We start from the raw sequence: 24,382 nt of genomic DNA, 5'->3' as shown, positions 1-24,382 counted from the left end.
AATAACTGCTCACTTACGCTGTCTGAAAGGAGAGTTCAGAAATTAACACTATAATCATACTTCCCTTCTAGACCAGCCATCTGAGACTGCTTTACAAACATTCATTATGTCATTCATATTACAAGAAAAATAAGATTTTATATTTACAGAGCAATGAAGATAAACTACTGACTTCAAAGATTTAAGCTCCAAACAGTTTTTTCTACAACAGCAACACCATTCAAGCACTCTCACTTCAGAGGGAAGAGAGAGGAGCCTACTCAGATAAAACTGTAACAGCCTATCTAACCCGCCCCATAGCGTTATATATTAAATTTTGAGCTACTTTAGACAAATATGATTTCAAGCTTTTTGTTGAGAGTTTATATAGTATTTTCTAAAAACTGATAGAACTTTCAAATTTGGAATCCTAATTAAATACACGTAATTGTTTCAAGGTGACATCCTTTATTAACATGTACAATTACAGAAACTTCAAATACCCAAGCAGTACATTTGCTGAAATTCTGCAATGAAATTAAGTAACTGAAGCAAATAATTCCTTTGCTAAGCCCCTGAAATCAGAGCTCATTTGAGTGATCAACGTAGACAGTCACAGTCTCCTCTGCAAAAGTGGAAAGAATAATTCCTTTCTTTCCATTTGGTACAGTTCAATAACTAATCCATTTTAAATTGTGATAACGATTTCAGGTGAAAAAGCAGGAGGATTTGTTTTCCTTTCCCACACTAGAACAAAAACAACATGAGAAAGGCCAAAATACATTAATATAGAAGTCTTGACTGCAAAGCAATTTTGCACCTTTCCTAGCCCCAGTGCATTTAAAATAATCTAGTAGATAAAAAGGCTGGATTTCTGTATCTGACAGATTAAGGAAGAAGCAGAAAACAAAAAGGACTCCAACGTGCTGCCATAACCTATCAGGTATTTGGTGCTGACAACATACAGAGGTGAGCAGCTGCATCAAACCCCAGTTAGAGAGCAGCACATCGTGTCATCATTAGGATCACCTGCAAGTCTTAATGATGCCTTTTGCTGGATGGTGAGAAAATAAATGAGTCAGCTGCAGTTTAATCTTCTTGTTGTTGTCTTTTGTTTAATTGAGATACAAATCTTTAGTTGAAAAAAATGCACAAATTGCATTCTTAAATAAAAATCTACCCTCATCAGTGACAACCACTATGTTAAAATGGAAAGCACATCAAGCTTGAGAGATAGATATATACCTAATATAGATATACAAAGATATGTAACCACATGCGTAATCCTAGGTACAAGAACTTGCATTATTTTCTCCCTTACCTAGTCATCAAAAATGCTCACCTATAGATTGATTATATTGTGGTTTGTGAAGAATTATGGAAACATAAGAACAACTATGTCAAAGAGATCAATGTTTAAATCAAGGTCAAAAAAAAAAAATCACACTGACTTAAAAAAAAATACAAACAGGTACACCACAAATATCTATCAAATCTGATGATTTTATTCATTAGTAATGAACAAGTGTAACACATTTCTATACGTCCTGATTCTGTAAAAATACATGCATTTCCAGACTGTCTGGGGATTTGGCCAGTACAGATGAACTACACAATCCTTTTCTTCTCCTCTCCTCCTCCAAGCACTTCTCCCCTCCTCACATACACCAGGCCCACAACAGACAGAAAACCACGCCAGAAGGCTGCAGACAGGGAGCCCTGCACCCTGCAGACTGCCAGGCTCCCCACATGTGCCAGGCTGCAAACCCCAGCAGTCGGCACCACCCGAGAAACCCAGCCACAGCCATTAAGAGTATGCATATGTTCTCACTGCAGCATCTTTGTGAGCCTGATATTCTGCCAGTAGTTAAGATGAAGAAAGAGTCCTGTTTAAATTTCCAGCATTTAAATCTAAGATGGTATTTACAAAACAGTAAATCTAAACTTCAGTAAATATTTTTAATAAAAGGTACTTTAAAACTGAATCTTTTCCAAAGACTCAGACTAACAATACAGTAGCAGGAATCACAGAGGTTATATTCTAACATAACTGGGGCAAGGAAGGGTCAAATTGTGATTATTTTATTTTTTAAACAAAACTTTTTACGTACTTGCACTAGAGGCCAAAATAAGCTTCCCAGAAATAGCAGAGCCACACCACAAAATAAGCCGCACTAGTCTAAACATTTTAGAGATCTCTGTTTATTTGGTAACATATTGAACATAGTTTATTTTAGACCTGCTCTCTCGAAACTAGGGACGATATACATAAGCTACAATATAGTCTATATTAAGAAAACAAAAAAAAAAACTAAGGAAGAAAACCAGGCTTTCTTCCAAAGGTTATAAGATGTTCTTAAATGGTGTCTACAGGTCTTATCTAGTGATGTTCTCCTACAGCATCTATTACTATCATATTTAAGTTCCTCTCTGATGTATTCTTTTCTCTGGACAGCAGAGACTCAGCAGGACTATCAGACTAGTCCAGTTTCTATGCTTTTAGCATGAGATGCACCTGAAATTACAAAGAGAGCTAAATACTGAATGTGCTGAGTGTTCAGTACTGAATGTTCAGATTTTTTAGGCAGACTTGTCTAAAACTTTGCATAAAAATTAAGCCAAGTCAAATTTCACAATGCTCAGGGCTGCACATTGTCTTGATGGCTCTTACTGCAATAGCACTGGAATGGTTTAAAAGTAAGATCCCAAGACTATCTCAATTTTAACGTTTAGTAAAGATTTCAAAGTTGCAAGTAAGCACCAACTTCCATTGAATGGATCATATGCAAACTTTTGCTAAACACTTAAGTTTTGCCATTGCAAAGCATAAACCACTCAGAAGCCATTACATTAAACACTTCATGACAGTAATCAGCTCTACGTAAACATGGTCATGATATTTATAGCTTTCCAATTCAACAAAGCCAAAATATGGCATAGATGCCCTATATACTGCCATAGCTACAGATAAACTAGGGCCCTGACTAACAAACCTGCCATTTCAAGTGCCCTGTTGTGCTAGATTACACAACTCCTGAACACAGGCAAAAAGTCAATTGTTTGTTGCAGTTTTCTTATTTCTGCAAATTATGCATTCCATGTAAAACAACCCACTTACAACAAAATAAGGTATTTCCGCATAAAACAAAAATAGACTGGAAATTACAATACAGAAGTCAAAAAAAGTCTGCTCTGGAACCAGGCAAAATGAGCTGTCTACATATCACGTAACTGAAGTTAATTTTTTATACGGGGTTGCACTCCCACAAGATGTTTTGGGTTGACTTAGAAATATCTCTCTAGATAAAACTATGCAATTTGGTAGTTAAATTAAGTCATAAATTCTTAGAGATAATAAAAAAGACAAATAAAAAAGAAGTTGTTATAAACAGAACCACAATGGAACTGGATTATCTAGGGAACAGACTTCAACAAAACATAAGCACCAACTTTCTGATGCAAGAAACTTCGCTTCACATACAGTTACGATAACGCACTAGCAACTCCACAGTAAATCCCGAGCCTAGAGAGTCACTTCTACAGCCTAGGACAGAAACTGAGTTAGGGGACTGTTCCATAGCAATAGATTTCCAGCATCCCATCTGAACACTAAAAACTAGGCAGAAAGTAAGTCTGAGCATGTCAACGCAGCACATTAATGCAAAGGGGCTGTTGCAATAAAACTTCGTACTCTACCCTTATTTTGTTCTGGGAGACAACCTTACAAATGTTTTTGATTCATTTTCCACAAAAATGCCACCAAAACGTCCTTCAGACTCTTTTGCATTTGTGCAACTCCTCAAAGGTACAGAACATTACACAGAAATGCAGTATACACAAAAGCTTAAGATGGTAACACAAAAAAATGTGACAACCAAATACTTCCCTAGAGAGTGCTACCAAGTAATAGATGTAAAGTTCCATCAGCCTTACCTTTTGGTTTACTTTCAGCTTCTGGTTTTACTACTTCTGATGAGTTTTCAGGTTTTGTTGTGCTGGGAAAATGAATTAGCTTTGCTCCAGAGGGATGGTTGGGTGATGGCTATATGAATGAGAAAGAACTTTGTTAATAAAAATTCATTGAGTTTTACTTTTGATTAGGCTACAGGACATACTCAGGTTTTCATTAGCCGAGATGATGCGAATGACCATCTCCAAGAAATGGAATTAGTTTTGCCACTAAGTACTTAACTTCCTGCAGTTACTTCATTACGGCCACTGCAATGAGAATTCTGTCTACCAATTAAAGACATGGCATAGCTTTCAAACTGGAAACCAATCTCAGGACATTGTCAGATACACTTTTGCAATCGTATTTCAGCAGTTCCAAGTGTTATTGTTCCATTATCCTGAAAATTGCCTCCTCCAATACAGAACAGGTGCAGTTGTTTAACAGCTCTGCTGAAAATAACTCACTGACCATGCTTACTTTGCACTGAATAAAGCAGGAATATTCAGTAGCCATGCAGCAACTCAGCAGTGCTGAGGCAAGAGGCAACCAGTTTTTAGCTACTCGGACAAATGGAAGAGCACTTGAAAGCCCATCCCAGCTTCCCTTCACTCTTAGCAATTCATACAGAACAGAACCAGAACAGATAAAAGTCACTAGAGATTTCTCCTGAATCAAAAAGCCACAGAAGTATTGCAACTAGTAACAAGTTCCAGAGTTAATATCTAACCAAAATAATTGTTGGGGTTTTTTGGTTTGTTTTTTTGGGGTTTTGTTTTGGTGTCGCCCCCCCACCAGGAGACTTACTGAGCTGCCAGGAAGATTCAGACAGCTTCAGTTGCAGCCACTTCTTCAGAGCCCTATGAGCTATAAACACACAATATGATCTTACAGTCAGGACTTACCTGAGCAGCCCCAGTAGCGTTACTGACATGAAAAATCCCATTGCCTTTAGTTACTCTGTTCATTTTCATTTACAGTTAAACTTCGCAGACTTTCTACTACCAAAGAAACTAGATTTACTCTCCTTAAAACCAGATGACGCCTATGGGCTGGTGTTTGGTACCTCTGACATACCATAGAGGAAGCCACGGCCACTTGGGATGTTCTTGCAGTACCTATGCAATTTAACTCACTCTAGAATGCTATATGAAGGAAGGACTAAAATAACCCACCTATGAGATTAAACAAGTCCAACATGGAAATAGTTCTCTACATTTCCCCGCTTCTAAAATGAGATGCAAGTAGAAGTGCAAGAGGAAGTTTAGGCCGACGAGGTATAAATAGCCTGAGCCCAGGGAGGATGCTGGGACAAGCTAAAACCTATCTATCTCCTGCAGGAGCATATATCCTCTTAAGCACTTCAGATACATCAGCGCTCAGCCTTCCTGCGCTGAACAGTCTCCAAATTCCCCAAGGGAAAAAAGCCCTCTCTGATCTAGAGTTTCCTGATGACAGCTTTTTTCTTTACTGGCTTAAAGACGGAGAATGCCCCTCCAGCATCCCTCCATCTAACTCCAAAGCGAGTTGAGCACAAATCCAAAGCCGCCATCCATTTTCACAAGACCTTCATGAGAATTATCTCCCTAGGGCTCTCGAGGTTGTTCTGTAAGTCTGTCCGTCTTTGGGATGACTTTGGCAACAAGCATAAGTGGAATACTAAGCGCTAAACTCAACTGCTTATTTCATTGTCTTTAAGCTATGCAAAACTGTATTCTCACTTAATTTCCCCTCTTGCTGAGAAACAGCCTACAACAACTTTTCAGATAAGCCAACTAACAAAACACAGCGCCAACATATTTTAGTGTTTACACACAGTCAAATAAACACAATTCAAAAATGTCTGAGCAGACTTCACATTAATTGAACATACTTTAGATAGGCTCTTTATACTCCCAAGTTACAAAGTAGAAAGTAGGGAAACACACTGTTGAATGATCAATCTCAGGACAAGAAAGCAAACTGAAAGCTAGGTCCTGAAACTCTAGTCTAACAGCATTCACATGATGATGTAGTGTTCCCACAGACTCCTACTTCAAGGGACAAAGCCTGGAGGGCGCCAAGGAAAATCTTTGTGCCCTCATAGAATCATATAATGGTTTGGGTTGGAAGGGACCTTTAAAGATCATCCAGTCCAATCCATCTTTCACTAAGACCAGGTTGCTCAAAGCCCCATCTAGCCCGACCTTGAACGCTTCCAGTGACGGGGCATCCACAACTTCTCTGGGCAACCTCTTCCAGTGCCTCACCACCTTCATCATAAAGAACTCCTTCCTTATTTCTAAATCTAAATTAAACCCCTCCCAGTTTAAAACCATTGCCCTTTGTCCTGTCACTACAGATCTTGGTAAAGAGTCTCTCTCCTTCTTAAGTCCCCTTTAGATATCGAAAGGGGTCTCCCCAGAGCCTTCTCTTCTACAAGCTGAACACCACCCTCCTTAGGAGATAACATTCCTCAAGCCTTAAGCAGAAGGCAACACTCCTGTAACTTCTGTTTTCTGAATCATCTGAGGTTTTGACTAGACCAGAAACAAAGAGGACACACACCGTTTCATAGGTGGATGAGCACTGCTCTTAGTACAGCTACAGAGGGAAAACACATTCAAGGAAGTCTCTGTCCCTACTCTTTTCCCAGGAACTCACCCCACCTTTTGCCCTACACCATTACAATTATTTCCATAGCAGCAGAGGAAAGCAAATCAGTCAGCAAAACAGCATTAATGACAATAACCTACAGACAAGAAAATTGAAATTGGACAAAGGTTTTAAAAGCTTTCTTGAATTGAACACCTGAGTAAAAACTGAAACACTGGATTATCTCAGCTGCCTTTAATTTATCGAAAGCTGAAAATCCATATATAAACGATGCATAAATTCAAGATAAAGGACTAAGCATCACTGTTGTGCTTCCAAGGGTAAGAGCACACTCAGGTTCAGATCAAAACAAAACTCAAACTAAAGTAATTTTGCTATCATCACGTTATCTGCTCTCTCCTAAGCTTTAAGTTTGATATAGAGAATAAAGTGCTCGTTTTCCCACTCACTCATAAAAAAAGAGAAAACAAAAAAGGATGCAAAATTGTAGAACAGTATTCTTCAGGCTTACACAATCAGTAGTTTATGCAGCTCATTAACCTATGACATCACCAAAGCCAAAAGCTTGGCAGCATTCCCTGAAGAACACATTTACATTGCTGTTTTAGGTGTCAGCTATCATTACCAATCTCAACATCCACCAGAACTTGGAAAAAAAAAAAAAAACCACAAACCAGAAACTAAAGAAACCCCAAAGTATTCCTTGTTTTAAAGGCCAAGTTAACGGTCTTGTCCCAGGTTGTATACAAAGTCTGTTAAAGAGAGAACTATGGGAGACCTTGTACTATAGATGTGTTTGAGAAGTTACTATGTCTTACACCACATGGCTTTGAAATGACAATTTTTATATCAGCTTGGGTTTCCCTCTCTAATGATTTAAATACTAAGACATTTGAATAGACCTTTTGGAATCAATGTTAAATACAACTTATCACCAAAGAAGTCTGAGGGGGTTTGTTTTGTTTTATAGACAAGAGCCTTATGAGCCAATTATGGTCTGATTATGGAACAATACTGACAAATTTTAAAAAGGTCAATGTATTCAGCATCTGTAAGATATTAAGTCTTCAGATTCCATGTCTTTTAAATTCTTTTTACAGGAAACCCAAAAATAACAATATGAACTGCTACAAACCTTATCTTGCTTTTTATCTTCCGATTCATTACTGGATAATCTTGTTTTAAGTTTCACTGAGCCTTCTTTAAAGATATCTCCAAACCCAATACCTCGGATTTTCTTTGGCTGTGCTGGTCCAGATCCAGGTTCACTCCCATTTCCTGGAGAGACCACGGGTGAGGTAGGACCACTGAAAACAGACTCTGAAAGTAAAAAAAAAAAAGAAAGAAAAAGTTGTTTTAATACCTGAAATTATTTATTTGCTCTTCTGGGCTAAAAAAGTGGAAGTAACACAGCTGTGTGCACTGCTCTTGCTAAACAGCTTTTCTAGGAACATTACTTAGCTGTAATACCTCACATTTGTTCTGGTTGTATATTTAACATAAGACCATTTGAAGTGACACCACTATTGCATTGAATACTCTGGCAACTAAGTCATTAGATCACTAATATTTTTTGTCATTTCAATTATCACTCAGGTTCCACAGCCTGTTAAATGTCAATGTTATGTTTTCCATTAGTTTTATGAAACATTGCTTACACATTCTCTGAAGATGTGTTTTCAGTCCAACATTTAAAAGCCTGTCATTTGCACAGCTATCCCTGCTGAAAGCAATAATCAATAAAAGGCCATAATGAGTCCTAGCATGTTTCAACAGCCACAAGAAAACACAGTGTGTTTCAGTAGTACAGTGATGCCTCTCGAGGAATCAAAGTGAAATTTTCTTGTTGCTCAAAATGCAGTATCAAAAAATACCTGAAAAGAGTTTCTTGCATATTTATTTAAATAGCTTTTTAACCTAATACTTAAAACTTCTTTAAAATGAGTTAAATATTCAAATTGGATACAGTTGTTTGAGCTTAATCACTGGTAGATAACAAGTATTTAAGGCTCTTTTAATCTTTCAGTTTTAAGGGACAACATTTATCCACCCCCAAAAAATGTAGCTCAGAGAAGAACTTAATTTAGGTGTTAGGAGCTTTTAAAAATTAAAAACTCTTAAGTTAGTCAAATCTGTTAAAACCTACAAACTAGTATTCATGGGCAAACTATTTCCACATGCTAAATTCCAGGAAACAGTCATGTGAAAATAGACAGCTTTTATAAGCCAAATTCAAAATAGCCTCCACATCTTTTAGCCTTTCAGTTAGTTCTTCTCAGTGTATGCATGCCTGGGAATTGCAGTAAAGATTAAAGCCTCTTCACTCACCCATAAATTCAAGGGATTTTGATAATACTGAAGTTACATAGCCTCTTGACTTCAGTTTTTCATCTTTCCTCAATGACTTACTCTTCACTTAGTTATATCTCTCTTAAACAACTAAAAGAATAGCTAGAAATTTCATCAGTGAGAAAAGTCCAGGTTGCATGTTTGAAAAACTGTAGCTCAGTGAATGGGGCATTTACTGTTTCCCAGGAGTGAGGAAAGAACTAGCAGGTACTTGAGATTCTGACTGTAAAAGTACTGAGTATTAAATACAATCCCTGGGGCTGTGAAGGGCTGAAAATCGTAACTTGTTAGTTACTGACAGAAAATACAATTACTTCAAATTACTGTTCAGTCCCACTGATCTCAGTATTTGGGAATTAAGATCAACACATATCCATTTGCAAACACATCTCACCAGACCCCACAAAACTCAGGGAACTTGACCTCCAAGGAGAGAGCCACTGAGCAATTTGGGATTGCTCAAGTCAAACAACTCTTGTTTTACGCTACTGCAATTATTTCCACAATTTACTAAAAAAGAAAATAAAAAAAAAAAATCCAAGCCAGACTTTTCTTTCCTGTCTCTGAGCAAACCCTTGTTAGAAATAATCGACACTGAACATCTTGTAAATGATGGTGCATATCTTGTAAATGACGGGGGAGGGGAATCACTTTTTCCCTTGAACACTAGTTAGTCAGTGCTTAAAGACGGCCGTGTAGTGTTAAGATGTTCCCAAAAAACTACTCCCATTCCAGCAGTATCACATCACAAGTCCCCAGCCTTCAAACAGGTCTCCATAGCCAGAATGCCTCTTAAGTGCAGTTTCAAGGGAAGAAAGTAATTGTCTGTAAAGGAGGCACCTGCCTGGCACCACTCAGCACTCAGCTACTGTTCAGTCACAGACAGTCTGCTTCTGCCTGAGCTATACAGTCATAGCCACAAAGGAATGGATACATGTAAAAACTGCCTTAAAAATATTTTATTGTTAGATTAAAACATAATAAATGCCTCCTTCCCAGGACTCATTTTCAGCTGTGGCTCTCTATACTATTCAATTCAAGTTTTAATTCTCAACTGACATGGTTAAACGCTTAAGTTTTCCATGTTAGAGAATTCATGTCTGAGAATAAGACTAAAAAAAGCTATTAAATGGAAGACTAATTTTATATCCAACACTTAAAAAAGCTCAACTCTTAATATGATAAAATTTCTAGTGATACAACACAGGACATACATTTGCAAGATCAAGACCTTGACTGCAAATTTATTAAGTGTACTGTGAGCAAGACAAGTTTCTTCATACTCAGCATCAATATTTTCTAGAGTGAAATTAAATACTCACCATTCTTAGGAAGCTTGATTTCTTTATCATTTTTGTTGTACTACAACCATAATACTCCAAATTATACCTCAGATCTAAGATGACTTTGCTAAAGGTTTACAACAAACAGAATACCACCTGTGTCATCCAGAGCATCCTGTGTTTCTCCATCATCCATCAATTCCAACTCTTTTACAAAGTTTGAAGGAAACAACCCTGTCTTGCCATTTAGCGTTCCACTCCACCAGCCTTCTTCTACCTGTAGAGAAATGTTTTGCACATTACTAATAAAGCAAAAGGAAATTCCTATCAATTCCATCCATACTTCATTTATAAAAAAGAAAATCTACAAACAACTGTGGGAAAGTTGAAACGACCATGATTTCTCTTTAAAGAAATCTACCAAAGATGTAGAAATGGTAGACAAAAAGAGTAAAAAAAAAAAACTACTGTCACTTCTATCACTACAGCAATGATTCTGAAACATGAGACTAGCCCCATGAGGATTAATCCAGAAGAGCAGCAAAACGTTCATTAACTTTCTCAAGACAAGACAGAATAAAAGGCATTAAGCATCTAGCAGAAGAAGAAAATATTAAACTGTTTATGAAATAAAGATGCAACTTTTAGCCTGGCTAAGGAAATTTTTATGTATTCTTGCTGTCCATCTGTCTTTTTCTCTGTCTTGTCCAGTTTCCACCAGTCCTATTCTCACTGGCCTCACATCCGTTCAACAGCTTCAAGCAATTTTCATCAAAAGACACAGGTTTCAAAGATATAATTTCTACAGATAAAGTTGGGTAGAACAGACAAAAGTCCTTAAGGACATCACAGAGTGATGGAAAACTAAGTTGTCCATTCCTTCTAGCAGGAGGTAACTGGCTGAACAGCACCGCCTAGCTCTAGATGTGTCAGAAGGTACAGACACTTTCCCATCAGAGCTGGCCAGCTGATGAAGGCAGCTGAGATGCACGAGGATTTTGTAGTGGCACACAGTAGCCCTAAGGATAGAAGTCTGTTGGATGTCAAATTTTGTTGGCTTTGCTATTCACAGAACAATTCATTTTTCCACTGGAAATAAACCTGTTCAGGAATTAGGGAACATGACGACTCTAATGCCCGGTTATGTGCTTGGATTCCTGGTGTGTCATTTACACTGCAGTACTCCAAAATTTAATGGAACATTTGCCAGAACAAGCAGAAGCTGGGCATGCATAGGTGATGGTGTAAAACAATACTGGAAGACTCAATAAGAATTGTGCTCTTCAAGTTTATGAACAGTTTTCAAAATGTCTTAAAAAAAATCGAATGTATTTGCCTAATGAGCACTATTTTAAATTTATAATTAAAATAAATTTTCCAAATATTTCATTTCAATTGCTCTGTTTTGGGGCTGAAAAGCTGTTTTTAGATAAGAAAGAAAAGCAACAGGGGGAAGAAAAAAAAAACAAAGCAGTTGTTTATATTATCTTTTTTTAGCTCTGTTTTGTAGGTCACTACGCCCAACACACAGACATAGTTTTTAAATGCTAGCCTACCTCCAGGCAAGCAGAACGCATGCAAAACCTGGCAGCTACAGAGACAGATAAGCAATGAAAACAGTATTGTTATTTTTAAAGACATCCTGGTCCTCAAACACAGCTTTGCTCTGGACGGTTCAAATTCACAGTCTGGCTTTCTGAAATAAATTTATGCATAGATTACTGACAAGTGCTGACCAGGCTCCCGTGCCTTGTGCTTACAGAAAACTAAAATTCAAATGCCTTGACTCACCCATACTACACTCAAGAGCCATGAGAAAGGCACTTTTAATGCTTACGATACAGAAAACAACTCGAGCACCCATTTATTCTTCTGTCAAGAAATAAGGTCAGTAAAGCACTTTACAGACTTGCAAGACAAAGTGATGCCAGTTCACAGACAGCCAGGAATAAACCAAAAATTTCTTGCTGTCTTTAAAAAAAACTGACTATATACAAGCTATATTACCAGAAAAAGTATCTTTAATCAACATTAAAAAACAGGTTAAAAAAGTTCTACATGCTTTGGTGGAGACCATCTGTGCATATCTGGGCCCTAGCAACACAGATGACAACTTCACAACTCTTATCTTCCCTTTCAAAATCTTACCACATGATACAATTTCCACAAGAGGGAGTTACAGCTCTGGTACACACATCGGTACTCTTTCTGAGCGTGAACTCCATCAACTTATTTCTATAAGATGGTGAAAACTCAGACTTCTAAACAAAGGGGGGAGGGAAAAAGAAAAAAAAAATACTGAAACAAGCAGTTTTGCCAATCTGATATTTATTATTTTTTAATAAAAACCCCACTAATGGGAGTCATATGAATTTCGATTACGTGTAATAACACAGCACGCAAATACTATTAATATAATACTACAAAATTAAATCTGCTGTTTATTGCTGCATCTGACAGGAGCAAGGGGAAGATATGAAGGAGAAACAGAAGTTTTACAGCAATGATACACTTATCACATGCGCTTTGTGTGTGTATTTTGCATGCAAAACCCACATGTTCTGTAAATAAAAAACCCTGCAGATTGTAGCCAGCACATAACACAAGGCCTTCTTCCCAAAATGCTACTTCTGATCCTTGTAGCCTGCTCTCTTCAGTATTAGCCATTTAATTTCTGAACCCATCTGCTCCCACCTTCGATCTCAAGATTAGTAGTGTCAACTGTAAGTACTTAATTTACCAAAATGATTGCAAGTGCTAAATACTGAGTTATTCTCAGGTAACCGGTAAAACTCATCCCCTTGTGGACCAGATATTACCTTACTTCCCCATTAAAAAAAGTAACCAAATGAAGTAAAAGTCACAAGCTAACTGCATATACATAAATAGCACCTTGTATGTACAAATGGAAGCAAATCATTCTCACAATAGTGAGGACAAGTTACTTAAGACAAGTTATCCCAGCATATTGCATAACCAATGGTCCATGAGCAGAGTTTTGTGAAGCAGATCTAGCCTGCTAACAGCTCTATGCTAATAGCTGCAATATTTTTCTACCTGGCAGCATTTGCCTAAAAATTTGATTAACAGTTTTTCTCAGAAATAGCAAAGGCGGGGTACTACAAATATGTATTTTCAAATCATTAGGAAAGGAAGAAGCATGGGGACTGAACAAAAAAAATTTAGAAGAATGAAATAAAATCCACATTTCCTTAAGAAACCAGATGAGGAAATGCTTTGATCTTTTTATTCTGTTTGGCTACTTGGTCATCTCTGATATATCACACTGAACACTCCTCCCAAAATAATTCTGGATGTTGACGTGTGTGACCCTAAATGGCAGTTTCCACAACAGTTTACTGAATATGCTATCTCTTGTAAACGCTTACATTGGACCAAAGTCATGACTGCTGTGTACAGGCACTATCCACAAATTAAACAGGGGACGTTATCCAGTAGCACTCCTTTACAAAATACCCACATACAATGGTATTTATGAAACTGTGATTTTAGTGAGCAGGTTTTCACAAGTCACTTGCTCTGTTTATTCAAAGACAATAAATTCTAGAAGTCATTACTGTAAATGCATCCAAAGGCATAACTTTTTTTCTTGCTAGGAGAATGGAAAAGTCCTTCCTGGCAACTGCCAGGATCCTGGAGAGTTAGTACTCTCTTCAAAAGAGGTCACACATGTGAAAAATGCTATCTCATAAAGCTGCTTTAAAAAAAAAAAAATCACCACCAGAGACATGCCTAGAAAGAAAGGGTCAATATTCTCCTTCCTCAGACCCTCAGGGAGGTAGTAAGAAGAGATGGCACCAGTGAAGGTGAGACCACTCTGCGCAGAAATCTTCCACCTAGTTCTGAAAAGGTTCCTTCCACAATTGTTCTGGTCTCTTCCGCAGGTGCCCTGACAGATTTCACTCTTGTAAGAGACACTCTTCCCACATATTCAAGCCTCCCACAACACAAGCTGTTACTGAACAGATACCAAGAGGAAGCATGTAGGTAGGAAAAGATAAGAAACCCCCACCCCAAATCCCCACTCAAATACATAGGACCACTGCCGTGAAAGTCTGAACATCAAGATATCTTTAACTGTATTTCTTACCCGGTGGAAAAGGAAGGCAATAGAAACAATAACATGTTCTTGAGTGCATTTGTATGCTCCATATTTTCGTGCAAGTGGGTTGAATTATATTGTACTACAGGTACAGGCTTCTGTGCTGAATACTGTTACTATTAGTTCAACGCTTCAATGAGTTTGCAAGAAAGCATGAAACTGGAAAATCAGGTCAAATAACATTTTTCACCTAAACCAAGTTAGAGTATGTCAATTTAAAGGCAGACGGTCAGTTTTAGCATAAGCATCCTAAAAACAAGGATCACAGACAGGGCCAAAGAACTGTAAAAATCTTTCGAAAAAGGAATCTGTGTAATATCATAATTCATTGCTGCGATGATCAAATACTTCCCCTAAATATCTAGTATTCATTGATTTAGGATCAGATCCTGAGAGAAAGAACTCCTAAACTATTAGCTTTAGCTTCAAAACCACTACTTCCCATGCTATTTTTCCAACGTCCTGGTAGTTCAAGTAATCAGCAAAAAAAAAAATTTTACTTTTGGCCACAGAAAGAGGTGATCAGCTCTGTAAAACAGCTTACCTCTTCATTGATGTCAATCACATCCCCTAGCTTGAGTTCCAGCTCATCTTCGTTCTGCGGGATGTATTCAAAGAGTACTTTGCACTGCCGCTTCTTGGACTCTGATGCAAGGGAAACGGCAAAAATAAGAAAACTTGCAAAGGAACACTAGTTTTTCCTACACTCAGCTCCTGAGGATCAAATCTGACCAAAAGACCCATAAATCATCCCAAAAAGCTACATAGCTTTTGCTGCTGGTTTTCCAGTTTGTTTGTGTCACTTTAAGCTAGCAAGCCATATCTTAGACGGATCTTGAAAACCATGGAGCTTCATAGACTTTCGATTACAAACAAATTACAAACACTACATTGCCAATTACCAACATTGCTATAAAAAACATGTTGACACAAGAAAGTCAGATAAATCCCCACTGCAATGATTTTTCAAGCTATTTCCTGACCGAAATCTGCAGGAATGGTAACTGCTGCCAGTTGCAGCGTTAGCACCTGCTCGGAAAAAATGTGCGAGTTAGAGCCTCCAGTCTTTAAGCAATCCTGAAAAAAGTAACATGTTTTTTTCTGCAGAACACTGAAGTGCCGATAGCCTTTCTGCCCTCTAACAAAGACCTTGCTAACTACAGGTTGAGGTAATGCTAACATTTGCTCAGCTCATATTTCAAAATCCAAACTCATTTTTATCTGCGAATGCAAAAAACCTCCCTCTTCTCAGTGTCAGTATGGAGTTGGGAAATTCAACCTAAGCTTCAATTAGCAGTGTTTGACAAAGGCAAATTTAAAATAAAGTGCAGTATTTAGATGTTTGCCACATATCATTAAAGCTTTGCAGGCATTAAAAACACAAAATGACATCCTGAGAGAGAAGAGCATTGAAGTGGCTTCGAACAACCCCTCCAGTCAGAGCAATGTGAAGCTACGATTACCCAACTCCTCTGTGCACATCCTGGAGGGATGCTGCTGCGGAACCTGGAGAGTTTAGGCATTTCTCCTTCAAACAAGAGACCATGCCTTCAGACCTTTTCCACAATAGAGCATCCAGCACACTTTTGAAAGCAATTGTCATCCTGAGCTATGACCCACACACACTCCCTATCCTCCTTAAAAACAATCTGCCACAGTTTAAGTGAAAATATGAATCAAAAGTTTGAAGTGGTAAAGCTTAAACTTGTAGGAGCGGTATAATTTCCACACTCTCTCTTATGCTTTGTACTCCTTTCATACTCAAGCTTCAGCAATTAAGATTAGCTGGGTAAAAACATTTCAAAACACAGATACTGCCTCTAACATTGATCCTTGTCTTATTATAGCAGTGTTGAAAGTCCAAAGTCAGATGTGTAGAAGACCACCACACCCATCATCCTCAGTACAAAACACATCAGGCATCTGAGTAATATTTAGGATCTAAAGTTTCTGAGAGAGCGCTCACCACATCACCAATCTTCTACATGCTGGTATACGGTCTGTGCTCTAAAGACCTTAAAAGGGGCAGGAAACAAATAAACCAAAAGCATGAACCTCTATGGGTTGTTTCTAATAACACGTAATCACCCACATAATACACCCTTCTTTTAACTCCAGTGAAACTCACACATCAGCCAAGAGGGATTGTTAGGTTAACAGTAATTGCAATAAATGGTTCACTGGCCTTTACCATCTCCTACGGCGCTTTTAAGGCTCCTCCTTTGTATGAGATTAACTGATACCAAAAAAAAAAGGCAAATTAAAAAGTCATGGTCATTTGGTATAAATCTGATCTCAGCATTCCTTTTCATATTGTAATTTTATCTAAATGGGGAAGAGGGGGAGAAAACAAACCCACAGATGCATTTCACATCCAGAACCCTCTCTCACTTGAGGTCTGTTTTCAGTAAGTCAGTTTAGGAAGTACTGCTTCCAGTTTTCAAAAATCCCTAGATTAACCTAGGAAGCTAACCAATCTGCTCAGAAAACAACACTCCAGCTTCATGTGGTGCTGCAGTACTGCTGGGCTGGCAGCTCCCAGGCAATTCTGCTTCCAAAACAACTCGTCTGGCTTCAGGTTTTATTTGTTTTGTACAGTGTAAATTAAATTTAGCCCTTCATTGTCGTAATTCAGCACACCTTCTGTATTTTACTTTTCCCAAATAAAGGCAGCCATCTAACTGATAGGAATACTGCCTGCAGTTTACTACCTGCCTGATATAAAATACCTGAATTCATTGAGAGCTGCACATGAGAACAACACAAGGGACTTCCCAGACAGAGACAACCTACCTCACCACACATTGGAAACTTGCTATTAAAGAAGCTTAACTTTGCTTTTAACATTGTAAATCTCATTTTACCAGGTTAGGAACCAGAAATGGAAAGAAGACTAAGCATTGGAAACCTTCAGGGAGTGAGCAATTGCCAGGCAGAAAGCAAACAGGATCTGCAGGAGCTGTTTAAACAGTCTGCCAGGAAAGAGGGAACAGCAAGTAAAATTGAAACACAGATACTGTCATTGTGCCAAGTAAACAGTTGTGTGCTTAAAGGAAGTGCTTGCACACCATTTTCTTCTAGCAGGATGCGACTAGCCAGAGCACTGCAGAGTTTGAGACCAAGTTGTACCTACTACCCCGGCCACAGCCACCAGCATGAGGATGAGATGTGCTGAATATGGGATCGTTCCAGGGTTAGAGAGACCAGAATGAATAGCCGACACCTGAACTGGTATCAGATCATGTTCATAGAATTACAGAATCCTAGAATATCTCGAGTTGCAAGGACCCATAAGGATCATGCTGGTTCCCTTTCAGAGCCTGGTTGCATTAACAGAAGCACCGTTAATCTTTCTGGCTAGATTTTCAAAAGCCTGCCGATGCAAACATCTAACAGGCACATATGTGCTGTTGCCAATATGCAGATACAGATCAGATTTACTAAAAAGTGATTTTGAAGGTAACATCCTTAGTTGTCTAGGAGAAGGTTTCAACAAATTTGTAAATCTGGTGGTTCTATTTCAGGGCTTTAAAAGATGACTAGTTGCTCTTCTCCTTTTATGGGCAAAAACTCAAAGCATAAACATACCAGAAACAGTAAGTTCTGAATTCTTTTAAAAAAAAAAAAACAGACAGCTTAAATCATAAATGCCTTCAATCCCTTATAAGAGAGAGGAAGCTAGAGTAATTTAGAGCAATGTCTCTTCTAAGACTGAGGTGTCCAAACACAAATCACAAGTCAATCTTCTGGATGTAGAGAACAATAAGTTTTCTGCTCTAGGTTTTAGCCACCCTGATTTAAATACTGGCATTAAAACACAGAAACCACAGATACAGAGGCACCAAGTCTGCACTCCTGATCATCCTTGGGGTTGCAGTTACAATCAAAGGAAAACCACTACTTTTTCTTAGACACCACCAACTCCACCTCATTTCACACTAGAAGCAAGCCTACCAAACAAGAGGAACTTGAACTACAGAGTGTTTCCTTGTCACAAAGCCCTGAATTTCCGACAAAACTTTTATGTTTAAAAAGAAATTACCACAGGAAGACTTTTTGATTATTGTGAACAGGCCTGCAGTTCTCATTCAGGTACCTGACAATACAAGCAGAACTCAAATGAAGTTACAGAGCAATCCTCTGGAATCTGGAAGGGGGTCTAAATCCTGATCCCAGAAAATCCATCCTATTGCTGCTGTTGAGGACTACATGTAAGCTTTCTGCCCATGCATCCAGGAGCAGAATTTGGCTTAGAATCAAAGATTTTCCTCCTATGTCTGTAGTTTTCCGTACAACCTTAAAACTAAGTCAGACATTAAATAATTCATGTTTATTAAAAAAATGCACATCAGCAGCTTACGCAATTGAAGAAATTGGAAAGACTACATACTCTTCTTGAAGGTTTTGGATGGGGGATGAGGCTGAAATCCTCCTGCTGGAAGCCCATAGCTGCTCATACGCTGCACAAGACTGGCTACATTGCCAGATTTCTCCCTCCTGATTGGTATGGCATCATCCTTGGGCTCTACATCCTTCTTAACTTCCTGAAACAAGAGATTTAAAAGACTGAGAGGCCATTTAAATTACCCAAGAAGTCAGTGGTTTTAGACAGGCACTCCATAGACTAACAGATTTCAGGTACTTACCATTTGGTGTGTAACAATGTATTACACTCAAAAATCACGGCATCTGGCACCTAAACGTACTAGAGGCCTTAATAAACTTGACCCTTCCATATAATTATGTTAGTAAACCAGTAAGCTGATGTGCTGAGAAAATTCAGCAACAGGGGCAGTATTTTAATTATCTACTCCAACCCTAAGAAAAGTAGCTTTGAGCCCAGAAGCCCCATACTACAACTCTTAAGTCACAGTTCATATCTGAAAACTTTTTTCAAATTATAAATATTACTTCAATGATAGACCTATAGGGTAGGGCATTAAATAAAATATTTTTTTATATAAAACTGTATTAGGTGATCATCTCTGCCTCAAAGCCCAAAGATTGTTTAAAGAGAAGATGCAATCATACTGCTGAAAGACAGAAGTCGAAAAGATAGTGAGATACAAGAAACAGAGTGAGGGGAAGCAAGGGTAAAGGTGTAGGAGGAAAGTAACAGAGACATCATTTTTCTGATAATTGTTTTCCACCTTCCTATCTTTCTAAATTAAGGTGTTAGCATTGGAATTGAATGTGCCAATCAAGACTAAGAAGCCTATAAACAAGAAAGCATCAGCTCTTGACAGAAAAGGCCATGTACGCAGCAGTTACTCTACTGCATCAGCTCATTAAATGATATGTCACCCAAGAACAGATACTCTGAAAGAAGGAAATCATCACTTTGCACAAGAAGAAACCTATTAGGCCAGATCAATGGCCCATGCAGTGCAGCTCCCAGCAGCTGCAATCCCAGACACTCTAGAGAGCTGGCCTGCAACCCAGATCCTCCCACATTCCCAGAGCACCCATAAGGATTTCATTAGGGAGACAGATACATCCCCTCCCCTCTCCCTTTCATGTCTGCAGGTGAAGCTGTATCATCCGTTTCTGCACCCATGGTCCCGGCTGCCTCCACAGCTTCCTCAAGAACAGACACCAGATATTCGCTTTCTGCTACATAAAGAAGCTCCTCTCTCTAATCTGCTTTAAGCTGACACTTATAGTCCCAGCGTGTGCTCCCCATCACTGCATTTAGTTTATCACTACCTCCACAGCTGTGTAAACCTTGATCATATCCCCCCTTGGCTTTATCCTCTCAACTGAAGAGTCCCAGCCTTGTCAGCCCCCATCTCACCAAGCAGCTGCTCCATTCCCTTAACCCTCTATCTAGCCGCCTGTCCCCATCCTGGTCTCAGTAGATCTGATGACACCTGGCATCCTGGGGGTGTTTTGGGCTGTCACTGCACTCGGAGCAGAGGAGGTCAGAGAACTTAAAGCGACAATACCAGATATTCATGAGTTGATGCTCTACTCACAACCAGCAGTTCCATGTAGGCATGACATGGATTATCTTTTCTTATATACATTTCTTGGCATTTACCTATATCCATCTGTCACCCTTCTTGCCTGCTTAGCTCCTTGCCATCAGTATGGCATTGAACTACATAAGAGCTTAATAGCACTCACAAAATGGGAGTGTTTGCTGTTAAATCCCCTCTCCAGAGGACCAGAGATGCTGAACAAAGCCTGCACCACAACCAGATCCTGGAGGATCCCATCGTCGACTCTCCTCTATCTTGACAAGTCACTAATAAGTCCATTGCTTCTTATTCTTTAAGTATCTTCCAATCCACAACAGAACTTTTCCTTCAGTCTCACAGCAACTTCATTCCTTCAATAACTTGATGGAGAACTTTATCAAAGGCTTTCTGAAAACCCATGTGTGTTACATTCGCTGAATCTCACGCGTCTGTGTGCTTAGCAAGACCCTCAAAGCCCATCACCTTTCCCACCATCGCAGCATTACAATGTCTTGAGGAAAGCAAACACCCTTAAGTACTTTGCAGTTTTCTGTGATCCACTTCAGAACAATTCTTGCATCCACCATCAGTAGCCACTGCTTAACTCCATCAGTTATTGCAGCTGTAACTGCCATAAAATATTTAATGATATTTGAAGACAATATTGGCAATGCATATATACACTTACTAATGTCACGTGAACTCTTAAACATGAGCTTTAAGACAACAAAACTCATGCATTGATGAAATGCCAAAAATATAAGAAACATTCGTCAGGACCTATCTGGTGCTTTCTGGTACATTAAAACGCAAGCTACTTACTGCAGGTGTCCAGCTGGAAAACTCAGCAAGTCTGGAAATCTAATGATGCTTTCAAACAAACTACGAACCTCAAGTCAAACAGTCCAAAGCAGCCTCTTATTTCCCAGAAGAGCAGAGCAAGTAGAATAAGGAAGACTACAGACAGCACAATTTTTCCACCCACTCATCTACATTACATAAAGAGGCTTTTCAGAAAACAGGAGTAGTTCCTGCTGTTACTCTCCTTCATCCACAGGGACTTCTGCCCTGAAGATCTTAGCTTTGCTGAGATCCCATCTTCCAAGTCAAAAAAAAAAATCACCAAAACTCCAGAATAGCACAACATCATGTCTACCTCCCATTTGAGTAAATATTTCACATTTCAAAGGCTTTGTGATTCTCAGTCTTATAGTTGTTTTTTGGCCTGTTACTTTCAAGTCTGATAAACCATAAGGAATTAAATTTGTCTACAGGTGAAAAGTTTGCCATCTCCAAAACACCATTCTATCTGCCTTACTGACAAGGCCATTCTGCTCAACTGAAAGACACATTGGTGCTTGAAAACTTGCCTAGAGTGGTTCTGTCCCTGGTTTTCTAAAATTATAATCTTTTGCTATGCAATTCATACAGCCTCCAAAAGCTTCCAGCTGCTTCATGAACTAATGCTTCCCCAGTTAACCTGTTACTCAATCATAACACTTTCTGGTGAGAAGTCAGCTCCAGGCTCCTTCCCCAGGTCTGCACTTCGCACAAGACTTCAGAAGCAGCTGCTTCAGTAACTTTGTGAAAAGTATAGAGATGCAAAAGGGAAACGGGGAAGACATACACAGTCTGGTCAAAAACACAACCTCTGTCTCTTTCTTGTTCTAATTAAAAAAAAAAAAACAAACACACCAAATACCCACACCAATTCCAAATGCTAGAACACACTGCAAGGTAAGCATCACCTTTATCAATAACTGGAAGTAAACAGACAATATTCTTTTAAGTTCAGTAAGAGTATCAAAGGCAGCAAAGTAATTGACAGGTTACATACAACAGGAAACCATTTGAGATAAAAGCAGCGACCGCTACAAAGACCAAAGACCCAAAAAATAGAAGGAGTGCTTAAGCAAAATTCCTGGGAGGGTTGAGTCAGTAACTGAAGTGGTGACAGGTAGGAAACACTCTAAAGCCCAACACAAGACTAGCAATGGCAAGTTTCAACAGAAAGTATAGTGGAATTAGATTTAAAAATAAGATCTAAAATATTCTGTGAGCAGTCGTTACATGAGGAAAATCTTGCAGTCAGAGTCAAAGACTCAAGACTTATTGATGAAGAATCAGCAGATACCAGAAAGGATGACCAGACACTGGGAGAAACTGGTACCACCAGACCTTTCTAATACAGCTAAGATATGAAAGTTGAACACTTCAATATGCAGTTAAAAGAAATAGTTCTAATCTAAGACAGAGAAAAGAAAAGAGGATGCAAGGAAAAGATCAAGGTGACTATGGGATAAAAACAGGAGCAGAGAGTTGCAAATCAATCAGATTTACAATGAACAGGCATGGGTAATGGACTGATACCAGCTGTGCTTGAATCAGAGCGTTGATAGTGACATTTTAAGTCGTCTATCAGAAAGCACATTGTGACCGTACCATCAAATAAAGCTGCTTTGCAACAAGGAGAGGAAAAATAACCGCACAAGGGCCTACTACTACAGCAGCCAGTGATAAATCTAGTTTTGACAAAGAACTGCAGAAGAAGGGGTTAGTAAGCAGTGCATGGATAAGCTGACAACTGCTTTTTCCATACTTAATCTACTACCCTTTAGAACATCCTTGTAAAGCAAGCACTTTGGTTTTTTTCTTCTTGTTGAAGAGGAACTGCAGCATTAATTATCCTTCCTCAAGGCATTAAAAACCACATTAAAACCAAACCAAGTTAAAGCAAATTCAGGAATCCCTGGTTTCCACGCCGGCATGCAGTCCACTACACCACAAACCTGCACTTCACACCAGTCCTCTAACAGTAGGAAATTGCTCTAAGATTCAGTTTCAAAAGCACATATCAGGATCCTCTGACATACGTACCTATCACCACTGCCAGCAATTTCACCCTGAGCATCATCGTTATGACGCTCTGACCTTTTGGACATGTTAAGACTTTACAAAGGAAGTAATTTCTAAACAAGACATCAAACAGTTTAGATCTCTGAAAACTGATGCTAATTGATGCAAATATTAATACATGCCTCATTAATAATATTAATAAAAGTCTGTAATTGGCGTTAAATGTTAATGAGAGTCTGCAATTCTTACATCTCTGCCCAAACTGCTGTCTTGAATTTCAGTGGTTGGAAAACAAACACCACCCACAAGTCACATCTCTCAGGTACCACTATAACCCAAGTCTCCTATTCATTCGCTTCATAACAAGAAAGTGTTTTTCTTTCTTTGTTTTTGTTGTTTTTTAAGTCAGCCTCATATATCCAAACTATCAAGAGAGAGTCTGTGCTGTGACAATTGCAACAAAAAACCTCCAGGACACTTCAGCTTGTTCTGAGATGAGGCCACCACCAGTTGCCAGCAAAACTGAAATGAAAATCTGACATTAACTGCAGCTGGAAATTTTAATATTTTTATTATGCCGGTCCGCTGTAGTTCAAGGCTTGTCAGTGTTTCCATTAGCAACACAGATTTTATGCATTTATGACTTGGCAGTAGAAGGTCAACACAGACTGTCTCTTGGCATAAAACACACTCAACTGGAAAGTAACCACCCACTCTTTCTGTTGCAAACTACAGCACTTGTCATAAAGGTTTGAAGTTTCCATAATCTCCACTAAATGCGTATTTCACAACACTTACAACATTTGCCAAAATCACTACAGGATGATATGCAAAAATGCATATAAATCTAACTCAATAGAAAAAAAAAAAAAATTGGGGTGATCTTAAGGGGCTATTGTTTTAATTACACCTGTCACAGTTTAAAATTCCTCACGAAAATGTATGTATTTATATACAAAATCTCAAAATCATTTAGGTACAGTAAGATATTTAACAAAAATTATTCTTCCTTTATATACAGACAAAAAATCTAACACATCTAAATTCATCTATAGCCTCATAATGCATATTAAAATAAACAAATAAGCAGGCGGTCCTGACCTACTTTTTAAGCAAGCAAGCAGCCTTCCCAGCATCAGCCGCTTGCCCACGCATCGCTCCGGCGTGGACAGCAGGACCTTCCCCACTTCCCTAGCCAGAAGCAAAGAGCACTAAAATCAGCGGAGCACTGGAGATACAGAAAGCAGGTCAGATCGTCTGAAAGGACATGAGGACTAGATGGTTATAA

General features: G+C 38.7%; 1 protein-coding gene across 1 annotated transcript in view; it reads right to left on the bottom strand.

Moving 5' to 3' along the window:
* The window catches only part of CD2AP (CD2-associated protein), a 68,747-nt gene that overhangs the window by 23,081 nt on the left and 21,284 nt on the right, over positions 1–24,382 (bottom strand). Inside the window, exons 4-8 of the mRNA XM_009701095.1 lie at positions 18,669–18,822; positions 14,823–14,923; positions 10,312–10,432; positions 7,659–7,843; positions 3,913–4,021 (exon numbers count right to left, since the gene is read on the bottom strand). Coding sequence (XP_009699397.1) covers positions 3,913–4,021; positions 7,659–7,843; positions 10,312–10,432; positions 14,823–14,923; positions 18,669–18,822 — 670 coding nt within the window. The remainder of the gene's footprint in view (positions 1–3,912; positions 4,022–7,658; positions 7,844–10,311; positions 10,433–14,822; positions 14,924–18,668; positions 18,823–24,382) is intronic.

The sequence above is a fragment of the Cariama cristata genome, unplaced genomic scaffold, assembly GCF_000690535.1.
Source record: "Cariama cristata isolate BGI_N322 unplaced genomic scaffold, ASM69053v1 scaffold1685, whole genome shotgun sequence".
Lineage (NCBI taxonomy): Eukaryota > Metazoa > Chordata > Aves > Cariamiformes > Cariamidae > Cariama > Cariama cristata.
Note: the sequence above shows the minus strand (reverse complement) of the source record. Positions and strands in the feature narration are given on the sequence as shown.